We start from the raw sequence: 21,393 nt of genomic DNA, 5'->3' as shown, positions 1-21,393 counted from the left end.
GCTCTAGAGCCTACAAGCCACAACTACTGAGCCTGCGTGCCACAACTATTGAAGCCCACATACCTAGAGCCCGTGCTCTGCAACAAGAGAAGCCACCAGAATGAGAAGCCCGCACACCGCAACTAAGAGTAGCCCCCACTCGCTGGAACTAGAGAAAGCCTGCGTGCAGTAACAAAGACCCAATGCAGCCAAAAATAAATATAAAATAAATAAATTTTTAAAAATATATGTAATTTAGAATATAGCATTATCTTATTTTTAAAGCACAGCTGCTACCAATTAATAATATTGGTATGTATGCCATTTTCAGACACTAAAATTAACTAACCTCTGTACTCTTCAACTTTTGTAGTTCATTTTCCAGCATCAGTTTCTCCTCTGACAACACTTGGAGGTCACTTTGAATCTGTGTGTTTTTCTAAAAGAAATATTATAACTTCATTAATAATGAAAAGCAAACATATCAATATAGAGAGGTTATTTGGGCACTTAATTATTAAAGTAAGAAAGTCTTCATTAACTCATAAAAATAATGAACCATTGGTATTAATCTGCATAGTGAAGTTATAATTGGTGTTGAAAGAGGCAAAGGAACTATCAGTGATAGTGGAATTTCAAAAGACTGTGGGAGGGGCTTCCCTGGTGGCGCAGTGGTTGGGAGTCCGCCTGCCGATACGGGGGTGGGGTGGGTTCATGCCCCGGTCCGGGAGGATCCCGCATGCCGCGGAGCGGCTGGGTCCGTGGGCCATGGCTGCTGGGCCTGCGCGTCCGGAGCCTGTGCTCCGCAACGGGAGAGGCCACGGTGGTGAGAGGCCCGCATACCACACACACAAAAAAAGACTGTGGGAATGGAATATTACTCAGCCATAAAAAGAAACGAAATTGAGTTACTTGTAGTGAGGTGGATGGACCTAGAGTCTCATACACAGTGAAGTAAGTCAGAAAGAGAAAAACAAATACCGTATGCTAACACATATATATGGTATCTAAAAAAAAAAAGAAAAAAATTCTTCTGAAGAACCTAGGGGCAGGACAGGAATAAAGATGTAAACATAGAGAATGGACTTGAGGACACGGGGAGGGGGAAGGGTAAGCAGGGACAAAGCGAGAGAGTGGCATGGACATATATACACTACCAAATGTAAAACAGATAGCTAGTGGGAAGCAGCCGCATAGCTGAGGGAAATCAGCTCGGTGCTTTGTGACCACCTAGAGGGGTGGGATAGGCAGGGTGGGAGGGAGACGCAAGAGAGAGGGGATATGGGGATATATGTATACATATAGCTGATTCACTTTGTTATAAAGCAGAAACTAACACACACCATTGTAAAGCAATTATACTCCAATAAAGATGTTAAAAAAAAGAAAAAGACTGTGGGATGTTATAGTTCAGTATTTTAGAAGTGAAGTGTTTCTGAGTGACAATAAAATCTAATAAAATCAGAAGAACAGACAAAGCTTTCCAGCTCACATATGCATAAAAATCTCTTGAATAAACTGACTCTCTTGACATATCCTGACAATTTCTAGACTGTATTAACAACATCAAGGACAAAGTGCAATTTCAAACTAAAAGCACTATACTTACAGCCTCTAACAAAACTTGCTCATTCATAGCTCTGAAAAACAAACCAAAAATATCTATAATGTATTATAATTTTAAATTTATATTTTTATGTAATATGCTTATATATTTTCTTTGTAAAAACCTTAATATAAATAAGGTTAGAGTAAACTTTGACTAGCATTCCAAAAATTCACTGCTTTTCCTAGAGATACTGTTAGCTTGCTGCGTCTCTTCCCAGAACTTGTTCCATGGATTTACGTAACACTTCACGTACCCTTTCAATTCTATACTTTTTGTTAGTGGGCTGGATGTCTGTTTTGTTTTCTTTTTCACATAAATGATATTGTATATGATGTTCTCAACTTTTTCACTTAACACAATTTCTGAGATCTATTTATATTGGTAAACATAGATTTCTCTCACTCCCTTTAAATACAACTTCTTATTCCATAGCAGGGTTTGGCAAACTTCTTCTGTAAAGAGTCAGATGGTAACTATTTTAGACTTTACAGGCCAGGTGATCTCTGTCACTACTACCCAACTCTGCAAAAGCAGCTACAGATGATGGGTAAATGAATGGGTATGGCTATGTTCTAACAAAACTTTATTTACAAAAATAAGCTGCAGGCTAGATTTGACTCATGGACTGCAGTTTGCTGACAACTGTTCCATAGTATGGATAAACTATATTTTTTTGACTAATGAGTTTTTTTTATTCATTATAATCAGAATTTTTTAAAGCTTTATGAAGATATGATTAACATATAATAAAATTCACTCATTTAAAATATACAATTCAATGGCTTTTAATATATTCACTAAGTTGAGTAACTATTACCACTATCTAATTTTAGCACATTTTAATTACCCCGGAAAGAAATGCTGTAGCCATTAGCACTCACTCTCCATTTCTCCCAGCACTGCCTAAGCCCTGGCAGCCGTCAGTCTATTTTCTGTCTCCACAGATTTGCCTATTCTGAATATTTCATACAAACAGAATTGCACAGTATGTGGTCTTTTGAGGCTGTTTTCTCACACCTAGCATAGTGTTTGTATCATGTATCAGTACTTTGTTCCTTTTTATTGCCAAATAATATTACATTGTATGAATATGCTCATTTTATTTATTCATTCATCAGTTTATGGACATTTGGGTTGTTTCCACTTTTGGGCTATTATGAATAATGCTACTATGAACATACATGTACAAGTTTTTGTGTGGACCTATGTTTTCATTTCTCTTAGGTATAAACATAGGAATAGAATTTCTGGGTCATATGTTAACTAAATATTTAACATTTTGAGCAACTGACAAACTGTGTTCCATAGCAGATGTACCACTTACATGATGTACCAGCAATGTATGAGGGTACCAATTTCTCTACATCCTTGCCAACAATTGTTATTGTCTGTCATTTTTATTATAGCCATCCTAGTGGTTGTGAAGTGGTATATCATTGTAGTTTTGATTCCCTAATGACTAATGGTGTTGAGTATCTTTTCATGTGCTTATTGACCATCTGTATATCTTGTGTGGCAAAACGTCTATTCGGATTATTTGCCCATTGTTAAACATGGTTATTTATCCTTTTTATTTATCCTTTTTATTATCCTTTTTATTTATTACTGAGGTGTAAGAGTTCTTATGTATATTCTGGGTGCAAGTCCCATATCAGATACACGATTTATGAATAGTTTTCACATTCTATGAGTTGTCTTCTCACATTCTTAATGGTATTAAGAACCTGCAGCACAAATTTTTAATTTTTATGTTGAGTTTATCTATTTTTTTTTCTGTTGTTGGTTGTGCTTTTGATATCTTATTTAAGAAACCATTGACTGGGACTTTCCTGGTGGTCCAGTGGTTAAGAGTCCGCGCTTCCAATGCAGGGGTCCTGGGTTCCATCCCTAGTTGGGGAACTAAGATCCCATGTGCAATGCAGTACGGCCAAAAAAATTTTAAAAAGAAAGAAACCATTGACTAACTCTAAGTCAAAAATATTTACTCCTGTGTTTCTTTAAGAGGTTTATAGTTTTAGCTCTTAAATTTAGGTCTTTGGTAATTTTGAGTTAATTTTAGTGCATGGCACAAAGAAAGGATCCAACTTAATTCTTTTGCATATGGATATCCAGTTCTCCAAGCACAGTTATTAAAAAAACTATTCTTTCCTCACTGAATTATCCTGGCCTCCATGCTGATAATCAGTTAACTATAAATAAATGTAATGGTTTATTTCTGGACATCATTTCCATTCATTCTATTCCATTGATCTACATAGGTCTATCCTCATGCCAGTATGACATTGTCTTAATTACTACAGGTGTATTTAGTTTTAAAATCACTGAAGTATGAGTCCTCCAACATTGTTCTTCTTAAGATTTCTTTGACTATTCTGGGTTCCTTGTATTTCCACATGAATTTTAAAAGCAACTTGCCAATTCATGCAAAAACAAAGTTGGGATTTTGATAGAGATTGCATTAAATCTGTAGATCAATTTGGGAAATATTGCCGTTTTAAGATTAGTTAACTCTAACAGTCCATGAAAATGGGATGCCTACCTGTTTGAGTATTCTTTAAAGTACTTTCAGTGTTTTGTAGTTTTCGGTGCACAAGTCTAGCACTTCTTTTGTTAAATTTATTCTCATTCTCTTTGGTGCTTTTGTAAATGGAATTGTTTTATTTCATTTTTGGAATGTTCCTTGCTAGTGTATTACTATCCTGTGCTATGACAAAGTGTCACAATCTGGGTGACTGGTGACTTAAAACAACAAGAATTTATTTGCTCACAGTTCTGGAGACTATAAATCTAAAATTAAGGTGTTGATACAGCCATGCTCCCTCTGAAACCTCTAGGGGAGAATCCTTCTTTGCCTCTTCCAACTTCTAGTACTCCCAGCATAACTCCAATCTCTGCCTCCATGACTGTCTTCCCTCTGTGTGTATTTGCCTTCTACAATATTATTATAAGGATACCAGTCATATTGGATTAAGGGCCCATCCCCCTCCACTATGACCTCATCTTAACTAATTACATCTACAATGACCCTATACCAATTAAGTTCATTCTGAGGTACTAGAAGTTAGAGCTTCAACATGTATTTGGTGGGGGGGGCACAATTCAACCCATAACAACTAGTGTATTAAAATATAATTGATTTTTATTTATGAATTTTGTATATTGCAACCTTGTTAAATTAATTTACTTCTAATAGTTCTAATAGATCCCTTAGGATTGTCAATAGATAAGGTCATGACATCTGCAAAAAGAGGTAGTTTTCATTTCCTTTTCTTCTCTAAATGCCCTAGATAGAACCTCTACTACAATGGTCGACCCAAGTGGTAAGAAGGTCCTATTTTGTACCTGATCTTAGAGAGAATATATTAAGTTTTCTCACCATTAAGTTTTTTCTTTAATATATTAGAGAGAATATATTATGATGTTAGTTATAGGTATTTGTAGATAGTCTTTATCAGATTAAGAAAGTTCCCTTCTATGCCTAGTTTGTGGAGTATTTTTTATCATAAAAGGCTATTGGATTTTGTCAAATGCTTTTACTTTGTCTAGTAAGCTAATCACGTGATTTTTTCTCCTTTATTCAATCAATATCATGTATTACATTTATTGATATCTGCATTTTATTTTTTTTTTATAAATTTATTTATTTTATTTATTTTTGGCTGCACTGGGTCTTCGTTGCTGCATGCGGACCTTCTCTAGTTGCAGCGAGTGGGGGCTACTCTTCATTGTGGTGCACAGGCTTCTCACTGCAGTGGCTTCTCTTGTTGCAGAGTGCAGGCATGCGGGCTTCAGTAGTTGTGGCTCATGGGCTCTAGAGCACAGGTTCAGTAGTTGTAGTGCGTGGGCTTAGCTGCTCCACAGCATGTGGGATCTTCCTGGACCAGGGCTCGAACCCGTGTTCCCTGTGTTGGCAGGCTGACTTGCCACCAGAGAAGCACAATATTTGCATTATGAACCAACTTTGCATTCCTGGGATAAACCCCACATGCTTGTGGTATATAACCTTTTTTATATGTTGTTGGATTCGATTTGCTAGCATTTTGTTGAGTATTTTTGTGTTCATATTCATAATATATTGGTCTGTAGTTTTCTTGTGACACTGTGGTCTGACTTTGGTATCAGGGTAATACTAGACTCATAGCATGAGTTGAGAAGTATTAACTCCTCTTCTACTTTTTGAAAGAGTTTGTAAAACAGTGATATTAATTCTTCTTTAAATATCTGATAGAATTCATCAGTGAAGCCATCTGAGAATTTCTTGTTGGGAAATATTTTAATTAGTAATTGAATCTTTTTACTTGTTTCAGTTATACTCAGATTTTCCAGTTCTTGAATCAGTATAGTCTGTCTTTCTAGAAATTTGTCCATGTCATGTAAGTTGTCTAATTTGTGGTCATACAGTTGCTCATAGAATTCCCTTACAATCCTTTTACCACAGATGATTGAGCCATACTCCTACTAACAAAAAATGAAATTCTTTCTAGATTTTTGCTATTATCACAGTGATATGATAAATTTCTTTTTACATATGCCTCCTTGAGAATAGTCCTTTCTCTAGGGTAGATTAAAAGAATAAGGCAAACGTTTTGTTGCTACTGTTAAATAAACTATGCTAAATTGTTCTTGAAAGTGGGCAATTTCTATGGTACTAGCAATTTAAGAGTATTTATTACACTACATCTCTGTCAAGACTTGATATTAGAAAACTTCTACTTTTTGTTAAACTGATGGGGAAAAAAATGTATTGTTGCTGCTTTGCTTTCTATTTCCCTGATTACATATCAGATTGAGCATCTCCTAAAATGTTTATTGGCCATTTTTGTCTCTTCCTTAAATATCTATATATATATATGTACTTTGCCTATTATTTGAAGGTTGTTTGCCTTTTTGTGGAATTATATATTCTTATTATCACTCCTTTCTTCTATATGCACACATATTTTCTCCCATCCACTGCTTATCTTTTAACTGATTCATTTCTGAAGATACTTTTAATTTCAATAGTCAAATGCCTTCCCTATATTTATGATTCTGTTTTCTGACATTTATGTCTGTAATAAACATCAAATTTAACTTTTTGCATGGAGTGAAGACTCTGTCATTATCTTCTAACCAAATGGATGCCTTTTGCCTTGCCAGTGCCCTAACTGGTCACTGAAATTCATTCAAGACTTTGAATTTGCCACCTTGGAATTATGATAATTCCACCTTTGACATAACATACCTACCTGTGATACATGTACCTGGGCTAAAGACAGTTTGAAAGGCAAGACAGCTTATTATCCTTCCTTCTGACTCTTCTGCCTCTTTAGAAAACACATCATGATAGATTTCTTAATAGGCCTGCTGTCCCCTCAGGACTACACATGATTCTGATGATGGGCAATATTGTCACCGATGTTGACAACTTCATTCCCAAGATTAGTCACCAGATCTAAACACTCTCTTCACCAAAGAGGTACTATGCCTTGGAAAAAATACCCTGCAATCCAATGTCTACTTGTAATCCCAATATGGCCCATAATTGAAGAAAGAACTTTTCAAAGTCCTCTGAGTCTACGATTACTTGTCCATTTCCCACTATCCACAGACCAAACGGCTAGACAATGCATTGACCAGATCCTGAAAAAAAGGTATATTAGCTTTCCCCAAGGACTAGCATGATTGCCCTAACTTGTTACTGTATAATTCATCCATAATAACGAAATACAATCCTTTTTTCTAAATGTTATCCTATATTATGGTTTTCATCCCACCACATCTGCTTACTACTAAGTACCTCATAGGTAGACCCCACTCCTTTTTCTGGGAACCCCCTGACCCCACCCCTCTGAATTAGTATAATTCCTAAGAAAGCTTACATGACCATAAGCCTTCGATTAGAGCTGACTGGTCCAGAAATAGGCACCTGCCTCTGGCTGCACTGACAATTTTCTCACCAAGGACTTTTAGACTTGGGAAATTCAAATATTATCCCTCAGAGTAACTAAAACTGAAAGATTAGATTTAGGAATTGTCAGCAATCAGGGCCTCCCACCTATAGGCAAAAAGTTAAAAAAGAAAATAGAAGGAAGAAAGAGATCTGCAATAGGAGAAAATGAAGCTCTTGTACAGAAGGGGAAAAAGTGTCTTGATAGTGTTCAAGTTCTGGTTTATACTTGTTTCTGAAATTGAGCCATATTGCTGTTGTCTTCTTAATAAAATTCATCTTTTGCTCAGACCAATTTGAGTTGGGATTTTGTCCCAAGCACTCAGCCACATGACAGAAGTTCAATAAATACAAGATACTCTTAAAATGTTAGTGTAGTTTTAAGCTTCAATGACTTCAGAAGTATAAATGCCAGAAACTTACCCCCAAAAATAAACATTTGAAAGTTTAATTATTTCCATTCTTTAATACATTTAGTTTTGTGTATTTTAAACAATAAATTAATTTTTTTCAGTCTCTCTGACTGAATACGGAAAATGCTGACCCAAACAGAATTTAACCAAAAAAAATTTACTATTCAAAAATTTTTAAATAAGTACAAAAGAAATGTACATAATCAAATTTCAAAATGGTGTCTTTTGAACAGTTGTATCATTATAGTCTCCAAATTATTAATTCTTAAAACTGCACTAAGACTTTTGCCACAGCCTGTTAAAGGATACAACTGTAACAGGTTGTTAAATGGAGGCATCAACTAAGACTCTAAGCCCACTGCTTATATCATGAGGAATATTATATTCCAATAAAGATGTGGAAAAAAATGCAAAAAAAAAAAAACCAAGAAGAAAGAAAAAAAAAGAGGGACTTCCCTGGTGGCACAGTGGTTAAGAATCCGCCTGCCAATGCTCAAACACGGGTTTGAGCCCTGGTCTGGGAAGATCCCACATGCCGCAGAGCAACTAACCCTGTGCACCACAACTACTGAGCCTGCGCTCTAGAGCCCACAAGCCACAACTGCTGAGCCCACGTGCCACAACTACTGAAGCCCACGTGCCTAGAGCCTGTGCTCCACAACAAGAGAAGCCACCGCAATGAGAAGCCTGTGCAGTGCAAAGAAGAGTAGCCCCTGCTCGCTGCAATTAGAGAAAGCCCGCACACAGCAACAAAGACCCAATGCAGCCAAAAATAAATAAATAAATTTATTAAAAAAAAAAAAAAGAGGAAGAAATGAGGCAGGTGACCATTACCACTGAAGAAAACAGTAGGCAGCCAAGGAAGGGAGAGTGCTAAAACCTTTCACCCACATGGATAACATAAAAGGGTCAGGAAAGAAGATTTAGAAAGAGTGCTTCTAAATATTCTTTACAGAGAGCTGTCTGGTGCCTTGAGACCTACTCAAATACTTAAGGGAGAGGTGGATATGATGGCCATTATTAGAGAGAGGCACCTTAAGGAGAACACTCAGAAAACTGGTTTATGTTATTTGAATTTATGCAGAAGGAAGGCAGTGACAGTCAAATAAGACCTTTCTTTTGTACCTTACCTTTCTTCCCAAAAACATGGAGAACAGAAAATACAAATAGTTAGTGAGAAAGGAGGTAAGAAAAGAGAAAAGCCAACCACATCCCCCGGTAGGCTCTAGGGAAAGGGGAGAGAATCCTAACTTTGAATGAAAATGAAAATATTGACTAATATCCGACAGGGGATTTTAATTTCCAATTCAGGACAGTGCTTATAATTATATTTAAATTAATCACCTAAGAGTGATCAGAAAACTCATGGTACTGCCCTAGTCTTTTTCTAGGAGCAGAGGGAAAACTAGCCCCAGTAAGTGAATATAAATGAATATAAGGAGTCTGAAAAAAGTTGCTTTGTGATTTTATTCTACACGACATGCTTTTCAATACAACAATTGTGAAACTAATATAGCCACCTGTAAGAACTGTAGGTCATCCACAATGACTTTCAAGATGCTTCTCGACAAGCAAGCAATGTACTGAGCATATTCTGACCAGACAATTATACAAAGCTTATTCTGTGTATAAGACAATTCAAGTTGGAAATCCTCACCTTTATAGTAATCCATTCAGCTAATCCTTCCCACTGCTTTCTTTTACGCCCAGGAATTTTAAAACCAGTTATAACTAGTACCCATAGTCTAATATGAGGAGCTAGAATAAATAATAGTAATACATATGACTGCTTTAATACCCTGTTCCAATGGAAAGAATATTCATGGAAATCAGCCTCCTACTTTAAGAGTGCCCCTAGAACATGCTAAAAGCTTTCATCTGACAAATTTGTGAAAGTTCTTACCCTACCCTTCTGATAGGGAGGACTCTAATGAGATAGAAGAGGGAAAAAGTAAAATAAGGCCTAACTTGATTACATACCAAGTACCTGACCGCCAGTTAATGTAAGCCGTTAAGTTCTTTAGTTCCATTTTCAACAGCTGCCCAGGATACCCTTTTCTTTACATTTTATGTTATATTCTTCTATTAAATCTTGATCCTTGGACTTGATAATTAAAAAATCTGATCATGTAAACTTTCTCAACTTTTCAATGCTAATCTAAAGAAAGTTCTTTGAAAATGCTGTGATGTGAGCTTGTCTGAATATGTTTTACTTTAATTTAAAACATTTATTTTAAAAAGAATTTTATGAGTTTACAAAGAACTATAAGTGAAACATCTATACGCAAACTACATTTTGTATGATTATATTTTTTTACTGTTTTAAAACTGTAAAATACACATAAAATTTACCGTATTAACCGTTTTTAAGTGTTCAGTTCAGTAGTGATAATTATATTCATATTGTTGTACAATCAATCTCCAGAACTCTTTTCATCTTGTAAAACGGAAACTCTATACACATTAAAAATAACTCCACATTCCTGATTCTTCCCAGACCCTGGCAACTACCATTCTACTTTCTGTCTCTGTGAATTTGACCACTCTAAATGCCTCATATAAGTGAAATCATACAATTTTGTCTTTTTATGACTGGCTTATAATTACTCAGCATTAATATCGTCAAGATGCATCCATGTTGTACCATATGTCAGAATTTCTTTCCTTTTTAAGACTGAATACTATTCCATTGTATGTATATAACACATTTTCTTTATCCATTCATCCATCATTGGACACTTGGGTTGCTTCTACCTCTTTGCTACTATGAATAATGCTACAGTCAACATAGCTGTACAAATATCTCTTCAAGACCCTGATTTCAATTTTAGGGGGTATATTCCCAGGAATGGAATTGCTGAATTTCCATTCCATGATCCAAAAAATGGATCATATTTTTTGAGGAACTAACATACTATTTTCCGTTGTGGTTATACAATTTCACATTCTTTATGATTATAATTTTAACTTTTAAAATTATATATATCATAAAAATTAACAACACTAAATTTTTTAATAGTGGTTTTATTTTCTTTTCTATGTTTCCAATTTATCTGAAATAAGTATGCACTTGTATTTATAATGATGAAAAGGAGTTATTTTAAAAGCTTACCTCTTTAATTTATTTGCCTGATTTTCAAATATTTTCAACATGGTATTCAATCGATTAGTCATTGTAGAAGTTTCTACTGTTTAAAAAAAAAAAAAAGAAAACATTTAAAGGTATTATAAATGGCAGAAGTTATACCTGTATGCTGATACAACTCACTGCTATATTTGAGAACCAGATAAAGAGGAGACAACAGAAATTTGCAACATATATCAAGGGGACAAAATAAATCAAGTATATCAAGAAACCAAGTAAACCAGAGGCCTTGCTTTGGGAGGGTCAGTACTCCCTAAATAGTCAAAGAGTATACTGGGAGAAGTCAGCTTTAGAAGAAAGAATCAAATTCAGAATTGCTTACAGGCAAGAGAGAGTAATTAAAAATACTTGCATAGAAAGTAATATGGCACAATAAACAATATTTTAAAATTAATCTGATAATAGTGTAGGACATAATTTTAAATTATGCCTTGTATACAGTAAAGGGTTACAAAGAACATTATTATTCTTGTCACAATTTGAAATTACAGTTCACAGGAGGGAGAAAAGGCCCTGCTATGGACTGAATATTTGTGTTCCCCCAAATTCGTATGTTAAAACCCTAATCTCCAATATGATGATATTTAGAGATGGGGGTCTTTGAGAGGTAATTAAATCATGAGAATGGAGCCACATAAGACACAAGAGAGCTCGCTTGCTCTCTCCCTGCTCTCTCTCCATTATTTGAGGACACAGCAAGAAGACAGCCATCTGCAATACAGGAAGAAGGCTCTCACCAGAACGTGACTATGCTAGAACCCTGATTTGAACTTCTCAGCCTCCAGAACTGTGAGAAATAAATTTCTGTCGTTTAATGCACTCAGTCTATGGCAATTTGTTATGGAGGCCCCTAAAACAGGCCCATCTCTATGATTCTACTAGTTTAGGAATTACAGCTCAGTAACATAGAATGTATAGATGGGAACATTACACTTCCATTGCCAAATGCAACAGCTTGGGTCCAATTGCTTCTTCCTCAAGTTCTCATTATGAATAACTTTAAAACAGAAGAAAAGAGATCAGAGAACCCATGCCTTATTGAACTGTTCTAGTTAAGGCCCTTTCCTGAGCAGAGTGCCTCTGGTTAACAAAGTGGCTTATACAGTCATTCTGAAGAAGCCAAAATGGTAAAGGGAGATCCAGTTGTTTGCTGTGTATTGTGGAGGGAGGAGGACCTCTTTTCTCTATTATAATAAAGCTTCAGTATTTTATTAGTAAGTAAAAAATATTAATAATTCACGCATATTATTTATCAATGGACAGGTTTTTCCTCTTGGGAAAATATATGAGACAGCACCCAGAGTGCATGTTATATAGAATGATTATAAAAATGGGATAAAATGTACATATAGTGTTTTTATCTTGTTTTATCATTTTAAATATCAAGGAAAATGTTTCTAAGCATTTTATATAAAATTATCTTATTCTTTCTAAAAGCTACACAGCACTCCATTGCTATGAATGTACTGTAATTCATTTAGCCAGTCCTAAAAATGCACGTTGTTACTATGTTTTTACTCTTACAAATATGCTAACAGTAGTACTGTTTATGGAAATAGAAATATAGAAATCATCTATATGAACATCAACAGAAGAATAGTAAATAAATTATGGCATAACCATAAAATGGAATACTATATGGCCATTAAGCCTCTTATACATTCATGCATTAATTTGCATTTCCCTGATACTAGTTAGGTCAAGCATCATTTCATATATTTTGGACATTTTTATTTCTTCTTCTGTAACATGCCTGTTCATATGTTTGTCCATTTTTCTCCTGAGTTGTCTGCCTTTTTACTACTCATTTGTAGGGGCCAATTAATACTAGCATATAGTGTGTAATACAGTTAACAGTCTACTATTAATTATATACTTACTGATATTTTCTAATGTACAGAATGTTTATACTTAACCAAATCTACTGATTTTTTTGTTCTATAGTTTCTAGGCTTTGCTTCATTCTTTAAAAGTCCCAATATAAATAAATTCTCTTAATATTCATTTGTATTTTATAATCATGAGCTATATTATATTTACCAAAACATAAATAAAAATATATTTATAGTTTAATGAATAATTACAAAGCAAACATCCACACAACCACCACTCAAGGTCAAGAATTAGGCACCTGGGATTGCCAATATCCTAGAAGCTCTCTATGTGGCCCACCCCATTCATAACCCTTTCCTTCACCCTACAGGTGCCTACTATCCTTTTTTTTCTCATCTTTATATCTTTTCTACCCTTGTTAGTATCCTTAATGAACAGAGTTAAGTTTTCCTGGCTTTTAATTTATCATAAATGAAAATACTCTACATATTTAGGACTTCATTCAGTCAATAATATGTTTGTAAGATGAATGATGTTATCAGCAGCTAGATTTCAAACATATTCATTATGATATGCTTTTCCAATGTATGAATAGACCACAACTTATTTATCCATTCTACTCGTCACAGATATTTGAGAGCTCCAATTTGGGGACTATTACAAACAAAACTTGTATGAAAATAGTCCAAGAGTTTAAGAACATGACATCACTAAGACAGCAGAGTAGGAGACCCTAGCCTCTGTCCCCCAACAAAGATCAACAATTGACAGTCTAACAGATTAACAATCAACAGTTCCCAGTGACCTGCTCCACTGAGGAGCCCAGCAGCTTTTACGGCTGAAGAAACCAATGGTCAGCACAGCCACTGCAGACCCCCGCAGAACTCACCAGCTTTCACCCCACAGCTGCTGCCAGCTGCCTGAGTCCCTCCCTACTCCCCTGCCCCAACCACCACCATCACTGCAGCCCAGGAACCATGCCAGCAGCCAGCCCAAGCCTCCGTGGCTGAGTGAGTGTGAGACACCAGCCTAAACCTCTGTGGCTCATGTAGACCATCACGTGCTTACACAGGGCTAAGCCGCTCCAGCTGTACATCTGCATGCTCCCAGCCCAGCTCGTCACCAATCACCACTGCCCTATGCATACCCATCAGGAGACTGTGCAGCCACAGGAGAGCACACCAACAGCCAGATCCCCATAGCTGCTTGTGGGCCCAGATCAGGCCCTGTCTTCTGTCACCGACCTGCACCACTGTAGTCACTTGCAGCTAGTCCCTCCAACTGTGCACCTGCACACCCGTGGCCTATCACCAGCCTCCACTGCTGTATGCCTGTAGTGAGACCCAAAAGCCACAGTGGTGCACACTGACTGCCAGGACTCCTGAGCTGCCTGTGTGCCCATAGTTGACTCCAGCCCTTGCTGCCTGTTCTGGCCCCCGCCACAATGTGTGTGTTTGCACCTGGCCACTGCCGCTACACAGGCGCTTGCGGCTGGCCCTCACAACTGAGCGTGTGCATACCACCAGCTCTGGCCACTCCCACTGCCTGCCCTGGTTCCTTGCTGCTGTACCTGCAGACAATGCTGAGGACCCCAACAGCCTGTGAAGCCTCTGAAGACCCCCAAGACACATACCAAGGACCACATGGTTGTCAGTGCTATGGACTACAATGGCCTGAGCAAGTGCGTCACAATGGCCCCAGCCAATCCCACCACATGTCCCCACACCTGGCACCCACAGCACTACATGTGGGGTGATGGCGTACTTGGGCACTCCCCCACCTGTGGTTGGAAATCCTTCCTTACTGAAGTCACTCCATAGAGTCAGGAAGAGATGACTGCTTCTTCAAATGTGCAGGTGCCTACGCAAGGACACAGGGATCACAACAAATCAGGGAGACATGACTCTAACAAAGGAATACATTAAGCCTCCAGTAACTGGTCCCAAAGAAATGAAGATACAGGAAGCGCCCAACAAAGAATTCAAAATAATTGTTCTGAATATGCTCAGAGAGCTAGGAGATCACAGAAAAACAATTTAATGATATTAGAAAAATAATACAAGAACAAATGAGAAGTTCAACAAAGAGATAGAAAACATAAAAAAGAACCAAACAACTTTTCAAGCTGAAGAATACAATGAAATATATATATTTTTTAAAAAGTGAAACTACTTCAGACTAAAAAGCTTCTGCACAGAAAAGGAAAACATCAACAAATTGACAAGGCAGCCTTCCGAATGGGAGAAAATATCTGTAAACCATATATCTGATAAGGGGTTAATATCCAAACTACATAAAGAACTCATAAAACTCCATAGCAAAAAAATAATAATCTGATTAAAAAATGAGCAGAGAACGTGAATAGACATTTTTCCAAAGAAAGCATACAAATAGCCAACAGGTACATGAAAAGGTACTCAGCTACACAAATCATCAGAGAAATGCAAATGAAAACCCAATGAGATATCACCTCATACTTGTTAGAATGGCTATTATCTAACAGACAAGAGATAACAAATGGTGATGAGGATGTGGAGAAGGGGGAACCCTGATGCACCATTGGTGGGGATGTGAACTGGTACTGCCACTATGGAAAACAGTATGGAGGTTCCTTGAAAAATTAAAAATAAAACTACTATATGATCCAGCAATCTCACTTCTGGGTATATATCCAAAGAAGATGAAATCACTGTCTCAAAGCAATATCTGCTCTCCTGTGTCCATTGCAGCATTTTTTTGGCCACACTGCATGGCTTGTGGGATCCTAGTTTCTCGACCAGGGATTGAACCCAGGCCATGAGTCCTAACCACTGGACCACCAGGGAACTCTGACTGCAGCATTATTTATAATAGCAAAGACATGGAAACAACCCAAATGTCCACAGACAAGTGAATGGATAAATACACACACACACACACACACACACACACACACACACACACACACAGTGGAATATTATTCAGCCATTAAAGAGGAAATCTTGCCATTTGCAACAACATGGATGGACCTTGAGGGAATTATGCTTAGTTAAATAAGTCAGACAGAGAAAGACAAATACTGTATAATTTCCTTATATGTAGACTCTAAAAACACTGAAATGATAGAAACAGAGAGCATAATGGTGATTGCCAGTAGCTGTGGGGTGGAGAAAATTGGGAAATATTGGTCAAAGAGTACTTTCAGTTATAAGATGATTAAGTTCCAGGGACCTAAGGTCACAGCATGGTGACTACAGTTAATACTGTATTGTATACTTAAAAGCTGCTATGGGAGCAGAGCTTTAATATTCTCTCCATAACAATGCCAACAACAAAATGGTAATTATGTTAGATAAAGGATATGTAAAAAGCCTTATTTTGGTAAGCACTTCACAATATATATGTGTATCAAATCGTTATGATAAACACCTTAAACTTGTACAATGTTGTATGTCAATAATATCTCAGTAAAGCTGTTAAAAAGAAAAACAGTTTAAAGGTATGCACATCCACAACTTAATTAGATAAAGAAAAGTTATTTTTCAAAGTGATTGTGCCGATGTATACCTCACTCACAGTTACATATCCTTGTCAACACTTACTGTTGTCAGACTTTTTTTTTCTGGCCACACCACACAGCCTGAGGGATCTTATTCCCTGACCAGGGATTGAACCTGTGGCCTCAGCAGTGAAAGCATGCAGTCCTACCCACTGGACCATCAGGGAATTCCCTTTCTGGTACTGATTTTTAATTTAATTGTTTTGGGGTCTGAAGGCAGACATTATATGATTTCTACTTTTTAATTTGTTAAGGTGTATTTTATAGCCTGGAATATGATCTATTTTGGTGTACATAACGTGTGAGCTTGAGAATAATGTATATTCTGTTCTTGTTGCATGAAGTAGTCTATAGAGGTCTGTTTTATCCAGCTGAATGATGGTGTTGTTGAGTTCACTAAGTCCTTACCAATTTTCTGCCTGCTGCATCTGTCTACTTCTGATAGAATGGTGTTGAAGTCTCCAGTTATAATAGTGGGTTCATCTATATCTCCTTGCAGTCGATCAGTTTTTGCCTCACTTATTTTGACTCTCTGTTGTTAGGCACATACACATTGAGGACTATTGTGTCTTGTTGCAGAACTGACTCATTTAGCATTAAACGCCCCTATTTATTATTAATAAATTTTTTTTGCTCCAAAGTCTGCCCTGTTCAAATTAATATAGGTACTCCTGCTTTCTTTTGGTAAATGTTACCATTATCTTTATTATTATTTATTATTAACTTTATATTTAAAGTTGCAGACAATATATAGTTAGGTCCCAGGAAAAAAAAAATCAGTACCAGAAAGACAACATGAAAATCCCAACATATTTTGGAGATTAGGTAACATACTACTAAATAGCGCATATGACAAAGAAGTCTCAGAGAAACTAAAATACATTTTGAACTAAATTAAAATGAAAATGTAACATCAAATTTTGTGAAATGCAGTAAAAGGGAAATTTATAGCACTAAATGAATACATCACAACAGAAGGAAGATCTTAAATCAATAATCTAAGCTTCTGCCTTCGGAAACTAGGAAAATAAAGACCAAATTAAATCTGAAGTAAGCAGAAGAAAAGAAATAAAAATTAGAGCAGATATCAATGAAAATAGGAAATTACAGAAAATCAATTAAACCAAAAGCTGATTCTTTGAAAAAAAATCAAGAAAATGAGTAAGCTAACTAAGAAAAAAGAGATATGACACAAATTACTAACATCAGAAATGAAAGATGGGACATCACAACAGATCCCATGGACATCAAAAAATAATAAAAAAGATTATGAAAAACTTATGCCAACAAATTTGATAATTTAGATGAAAGGGACCAATTCCTTGAAAGACACAATTTACCAAAACTCACACAAGGAGAAAAAGATATTCTTAATAGAATATATATCTTATATAAACGGGATCAATAATTTGATATCCTTACAAAACAGAAAGCACCAGGATCAGATAACTGCACTGTCAAATTCTACCAAACCTATAGGAAAAACTATACCAGTTATCTACAATCTATTTCAGATGAAAGAAGCAGAAAAACATTTCCTAACTCATTTTATGAGGCCAGTATTACTCTAATACTAAAACAAGACAAAGACATTACCAAACAAGGATAACCACGCACCAATATCTCTCATGAACACAGATGCAAAAACCCCAACAAAATATTAGCAAATTTAATCTGACAAGGTATGGGACAAATTATACACCACAACCAAGTGAAATTTATCCCAACTATACAAGGCTAGGTCAATATTTGAAAATCAGCTAATATACCTATCATATCAATAGTCCATATGATCATTTCAAAAGATACAGAAAAAGCATATGACAAAATCTAATACCCATTGATAAAACTCTTTGCAAACTAGAAACAGAATAAAACATCCTCAACTTGATAAAGAAAATCAAACAAAATACCTACAGCTAACACGATACTTTTTTAACATTTTTATTTTATATTGGAGTATAGTTGATTTACAATGTTGCGTTAGTTTCAGGTATACAGCAAAGTGATTTAGTTATACATATACCTATTATTTTTCAGATTTTTTTCCATAAAGGTTATTACAGAGTATTGAGTAGAGTTCACTGTGCTATACACTAGGTCCTTGTTGATTATATTATATATAGTAGTGTATATATATTAATCCCAACCTCCTAATTTATCCCTCCCCCCACCTTTTCCCTTTGGTAACCATAAGTTTGTTTTCTAAGTCTGTGACCTACAGCTAACACCATACTTAATGTTAAGATACTAAATGCTTTCCCCCTAGATCAGGAATAAGACAAGGATGTTCCTTCTCACCACTCCTACTCAACATCATGCTAGAAGTCCTAGCTAATGCAATAATACAAGAAAAGAAAAGAAAAAGTATAAAGTTTGAGAAGGAAGAAGTAAAGTTGTCTTTTTTCACAGATGGCATGACTGCCTGTATAAAAAAGGTGATTCCCAAAGAATCACCAAAAATCTCCTGCAATGAGTAAGTGATTACAGAAAGATTACAGCATACAAGAGTAATATACAGAAGTAAATTGCAATTCCTTTCTTATATACCAACAATAAACAAGTAGAATTTGAAATTATAAACACACCATTTACATTAGTACCAAAAAACTCAATACTTAGGTATTAATCTAAATAAATATGTACAGGATTTATATTAAGAAAAAAAACTATCTCATGAAAGAAATCAAAGAAGATACACATAAATGGAGAGATATTCCAAGTCCATGGATAGGAAGACTCATTACTGTTAAGACATCAGTTCTCATCAATTTGATCTGTAGATCCAATGCAATCCCAATCAAAAACCCAGCAAGCAAAAAAAAAAAAAAAAAAAGGGAGTGGACTTGCCTGACGGACCAGTGGTTAAGACTCCAGGCTTCCACTGCAGGGGGTGCAGGTTCAATCCCTGGTTGGGGAACTAAGATCCCCTATGCCACACAGCATGGAAAAACAAAAAAAACAACAACAACAAAAACCCAGCAAGTGATTTTGAGTGTATCAACAAACTGATTCTAAACTTTAAGTGAAAAGGCAACAGATCCAAAGAATAGAATACAATACTGAAGAACAAAGTTGGAGGAGTGACACTATCCAGCTTCAAAAACTTACTATAAAGTTACAGTAATCAGGGGCTTCCCTGGTGGCACAGTGGTTGAGAATCTGCCTGCTAATGCAGGGGACACGGATTCGAGCCCTGGTCTGGGAGGATCCCACATGCCGCGGAGCAACTAGGCCCGTGAGCCACAACTACTGAGCCTGTGCGTCTGGAGCCTGTGCTCCGCAACAAGAGAGGCCGCGATAGTGAGAGGCCCATGCACTGCGATGAAGAGTGGCCCCCGCTTGCCACAACTAGAGAAAGCTCTCGCACAGAAACAAAGACCCAACAGAGCAAAAATTAATTAATTAATTAATAAACTCCTACCCCCAACATCTTCAAAAGAAAACCACAGCTTTAAAAAAAAAAAAAAAGTTACAGTAATCAAGACAGTATGGTATTGGCAATGAACAGAAAAACAGATCAATGGAACATAACAGAGATCCCAGAAATAGGCCCACACAAATACAATCAACTGATTTTTGGCAAAGAAACAAAGGCAATTCAATGGAGAAAGGTTAGTCTTTTTAACAAATAGTGCTAGAAAAACTGTACATTCACACGCAAGAAAAATTAATTTAGACACAGACTCAATTCAAAATGGATCATAGATTTAAATATAAGAGGCAAAACTATGAAATTTCTAGAAAATAACATAGGAAAAAGTCCAGGTTATATTGGGTTTGAAGATGACTTTTAGGCACAACAATAAAAGCACAATCCACGAAAGAAAAGTTCAACTTCATTAAAATTCAAAACTTCTGCTCTGCAAAAGACACTGTTAAGAGAATGAAAATATAAACCACAGACTGAGAAAAACATCTTTGCAAAACACATATCTGATGAAGAACTTGTGTCAAAGATATACAAAAAACTTTTAAAACTCAACAATTAGGAAGCAAATGATCCCCTCATTTAAAAATAGGTAAAAGATCTGAACAAATACCTCACCAAAGATATACAGATGGCAAATAAACATATGAGAGGATGCTCAACATTATATATCATTAGGGAATCACAAATTAAAACAATGAGATAAAATTTAATTTAATTTAAAAAATGATATAACACTATGCACCTTTTAGAATGCCTTAAATCCAAAATTCTGACATCAAATGCTGACAAAGCTGTAGAGCACCAGAAATTCTCATGCTCGTTTCTAGTAAAAATGCAAAATGATACAGTCCCTGTGAAGGACAGCTTGGCAATTTCTTACAAAACTAAACATACTTTTACTATATGATCTAGCAATTGTACTCCTTAGTATCTACCCAAATGAACTGAAAAACTTCTGTCTGTAGAAACACCTTTGTTTATAGTAGCTTTATTCATAATTGAAAAAACTTCGAAGCAACATAGATGTCTTTCAACAGATGAATAGATAAACTATGGTACATCCATACAACAGATTACTATTCAACAATAAAAATAAATGAGCTATAAAAGCATAAAAAGACATGGAGAAACCTTAAATGCGTATTGCTAAGTAAAAGACTGCATAATTTCAAATATATGATATTCTCGAAAAGGCAATATTCTAGAGACAACAAAAAGATTAGTGGTTACCAGGGATTCAGTGGATGGAGGGAGAGATGAATAGGGAGAACATGGGATTTTCAGGGCAGTGAAACTATTCTGTATGATACTGTAATGGTGAATACATGACATTATGCATTTGTCACAATCCATAGAACTGTATGACACAAAGATTGAACCCAATGTAAACTATGGACTTCAGTTAATAATAATGTATAAATACTGGTTTATCAGTTTTAACCAATGTACCACGCTAATGCAAAATTTAATAACAGAGGAAATTTTGTGCGAGGAGTGGGGTGGAAAATGGGTAT

General features: G+C 36.0%; 1 protein-coding gene across 26 annotated transcripts in view; it reads right to left on the bottom strand.

Moving 5' to 3' along the window:
- The window catches only part of CCDC7 (coiled-coil domain containing 7), a 287,188-nt gene that overhangs the window by 221,831 nt on the left and 43,964 nt on the right, over positions 1–21,393 (bottom strand). For 25 of the 26 annotated variants that reach the window (XM_029236341.1, XM_029236344.1, XM_029236348.1 and 22 more), the window contains 3 exons: positions 11,043–11,118; positions 1,589–1,619; positions 329–418 (listed from right to left, as the gene is read on the bottom strand). In XM_029236341.1, coding sequence (XP_029092174.1) covers positions 329–418; positions 1,589–1,619; positions 11,043–11,118 — 197 coding nt within the window. The remainder of the gene's footprint in view (positions 1–328; positions 419–1,588; positions 1,620–11,042; positions 11,119–21,393) is intronic. The other variant, XM_029236345.1, reaches the window with a different exon arrangement.

The sequence above is a fragment of the Monodon monoceros genome, unplaced genomic scaffold, assembly GCF_005190385.1.
Source record: "Monodon monoceros isolate NGI ecotype Baffin Bay Population unplaced genomic scaffold, NGI_Narwhal_1 Super_Scaffold_21, whole genome shotgun sequence".
Classification (NCBI taxonomy): domain Eukaryota; kingdom Metazoa; phylum Chordata; class Mammalia; order Artiodactyla; family Monodontidae; genus Monodon; species Monodon monoceros.
The sequence above is the reverse complement of the archived record's forward strand: the minus strand, read 5'-3'. Positions and strand labels throughout refer to the sequence as shown.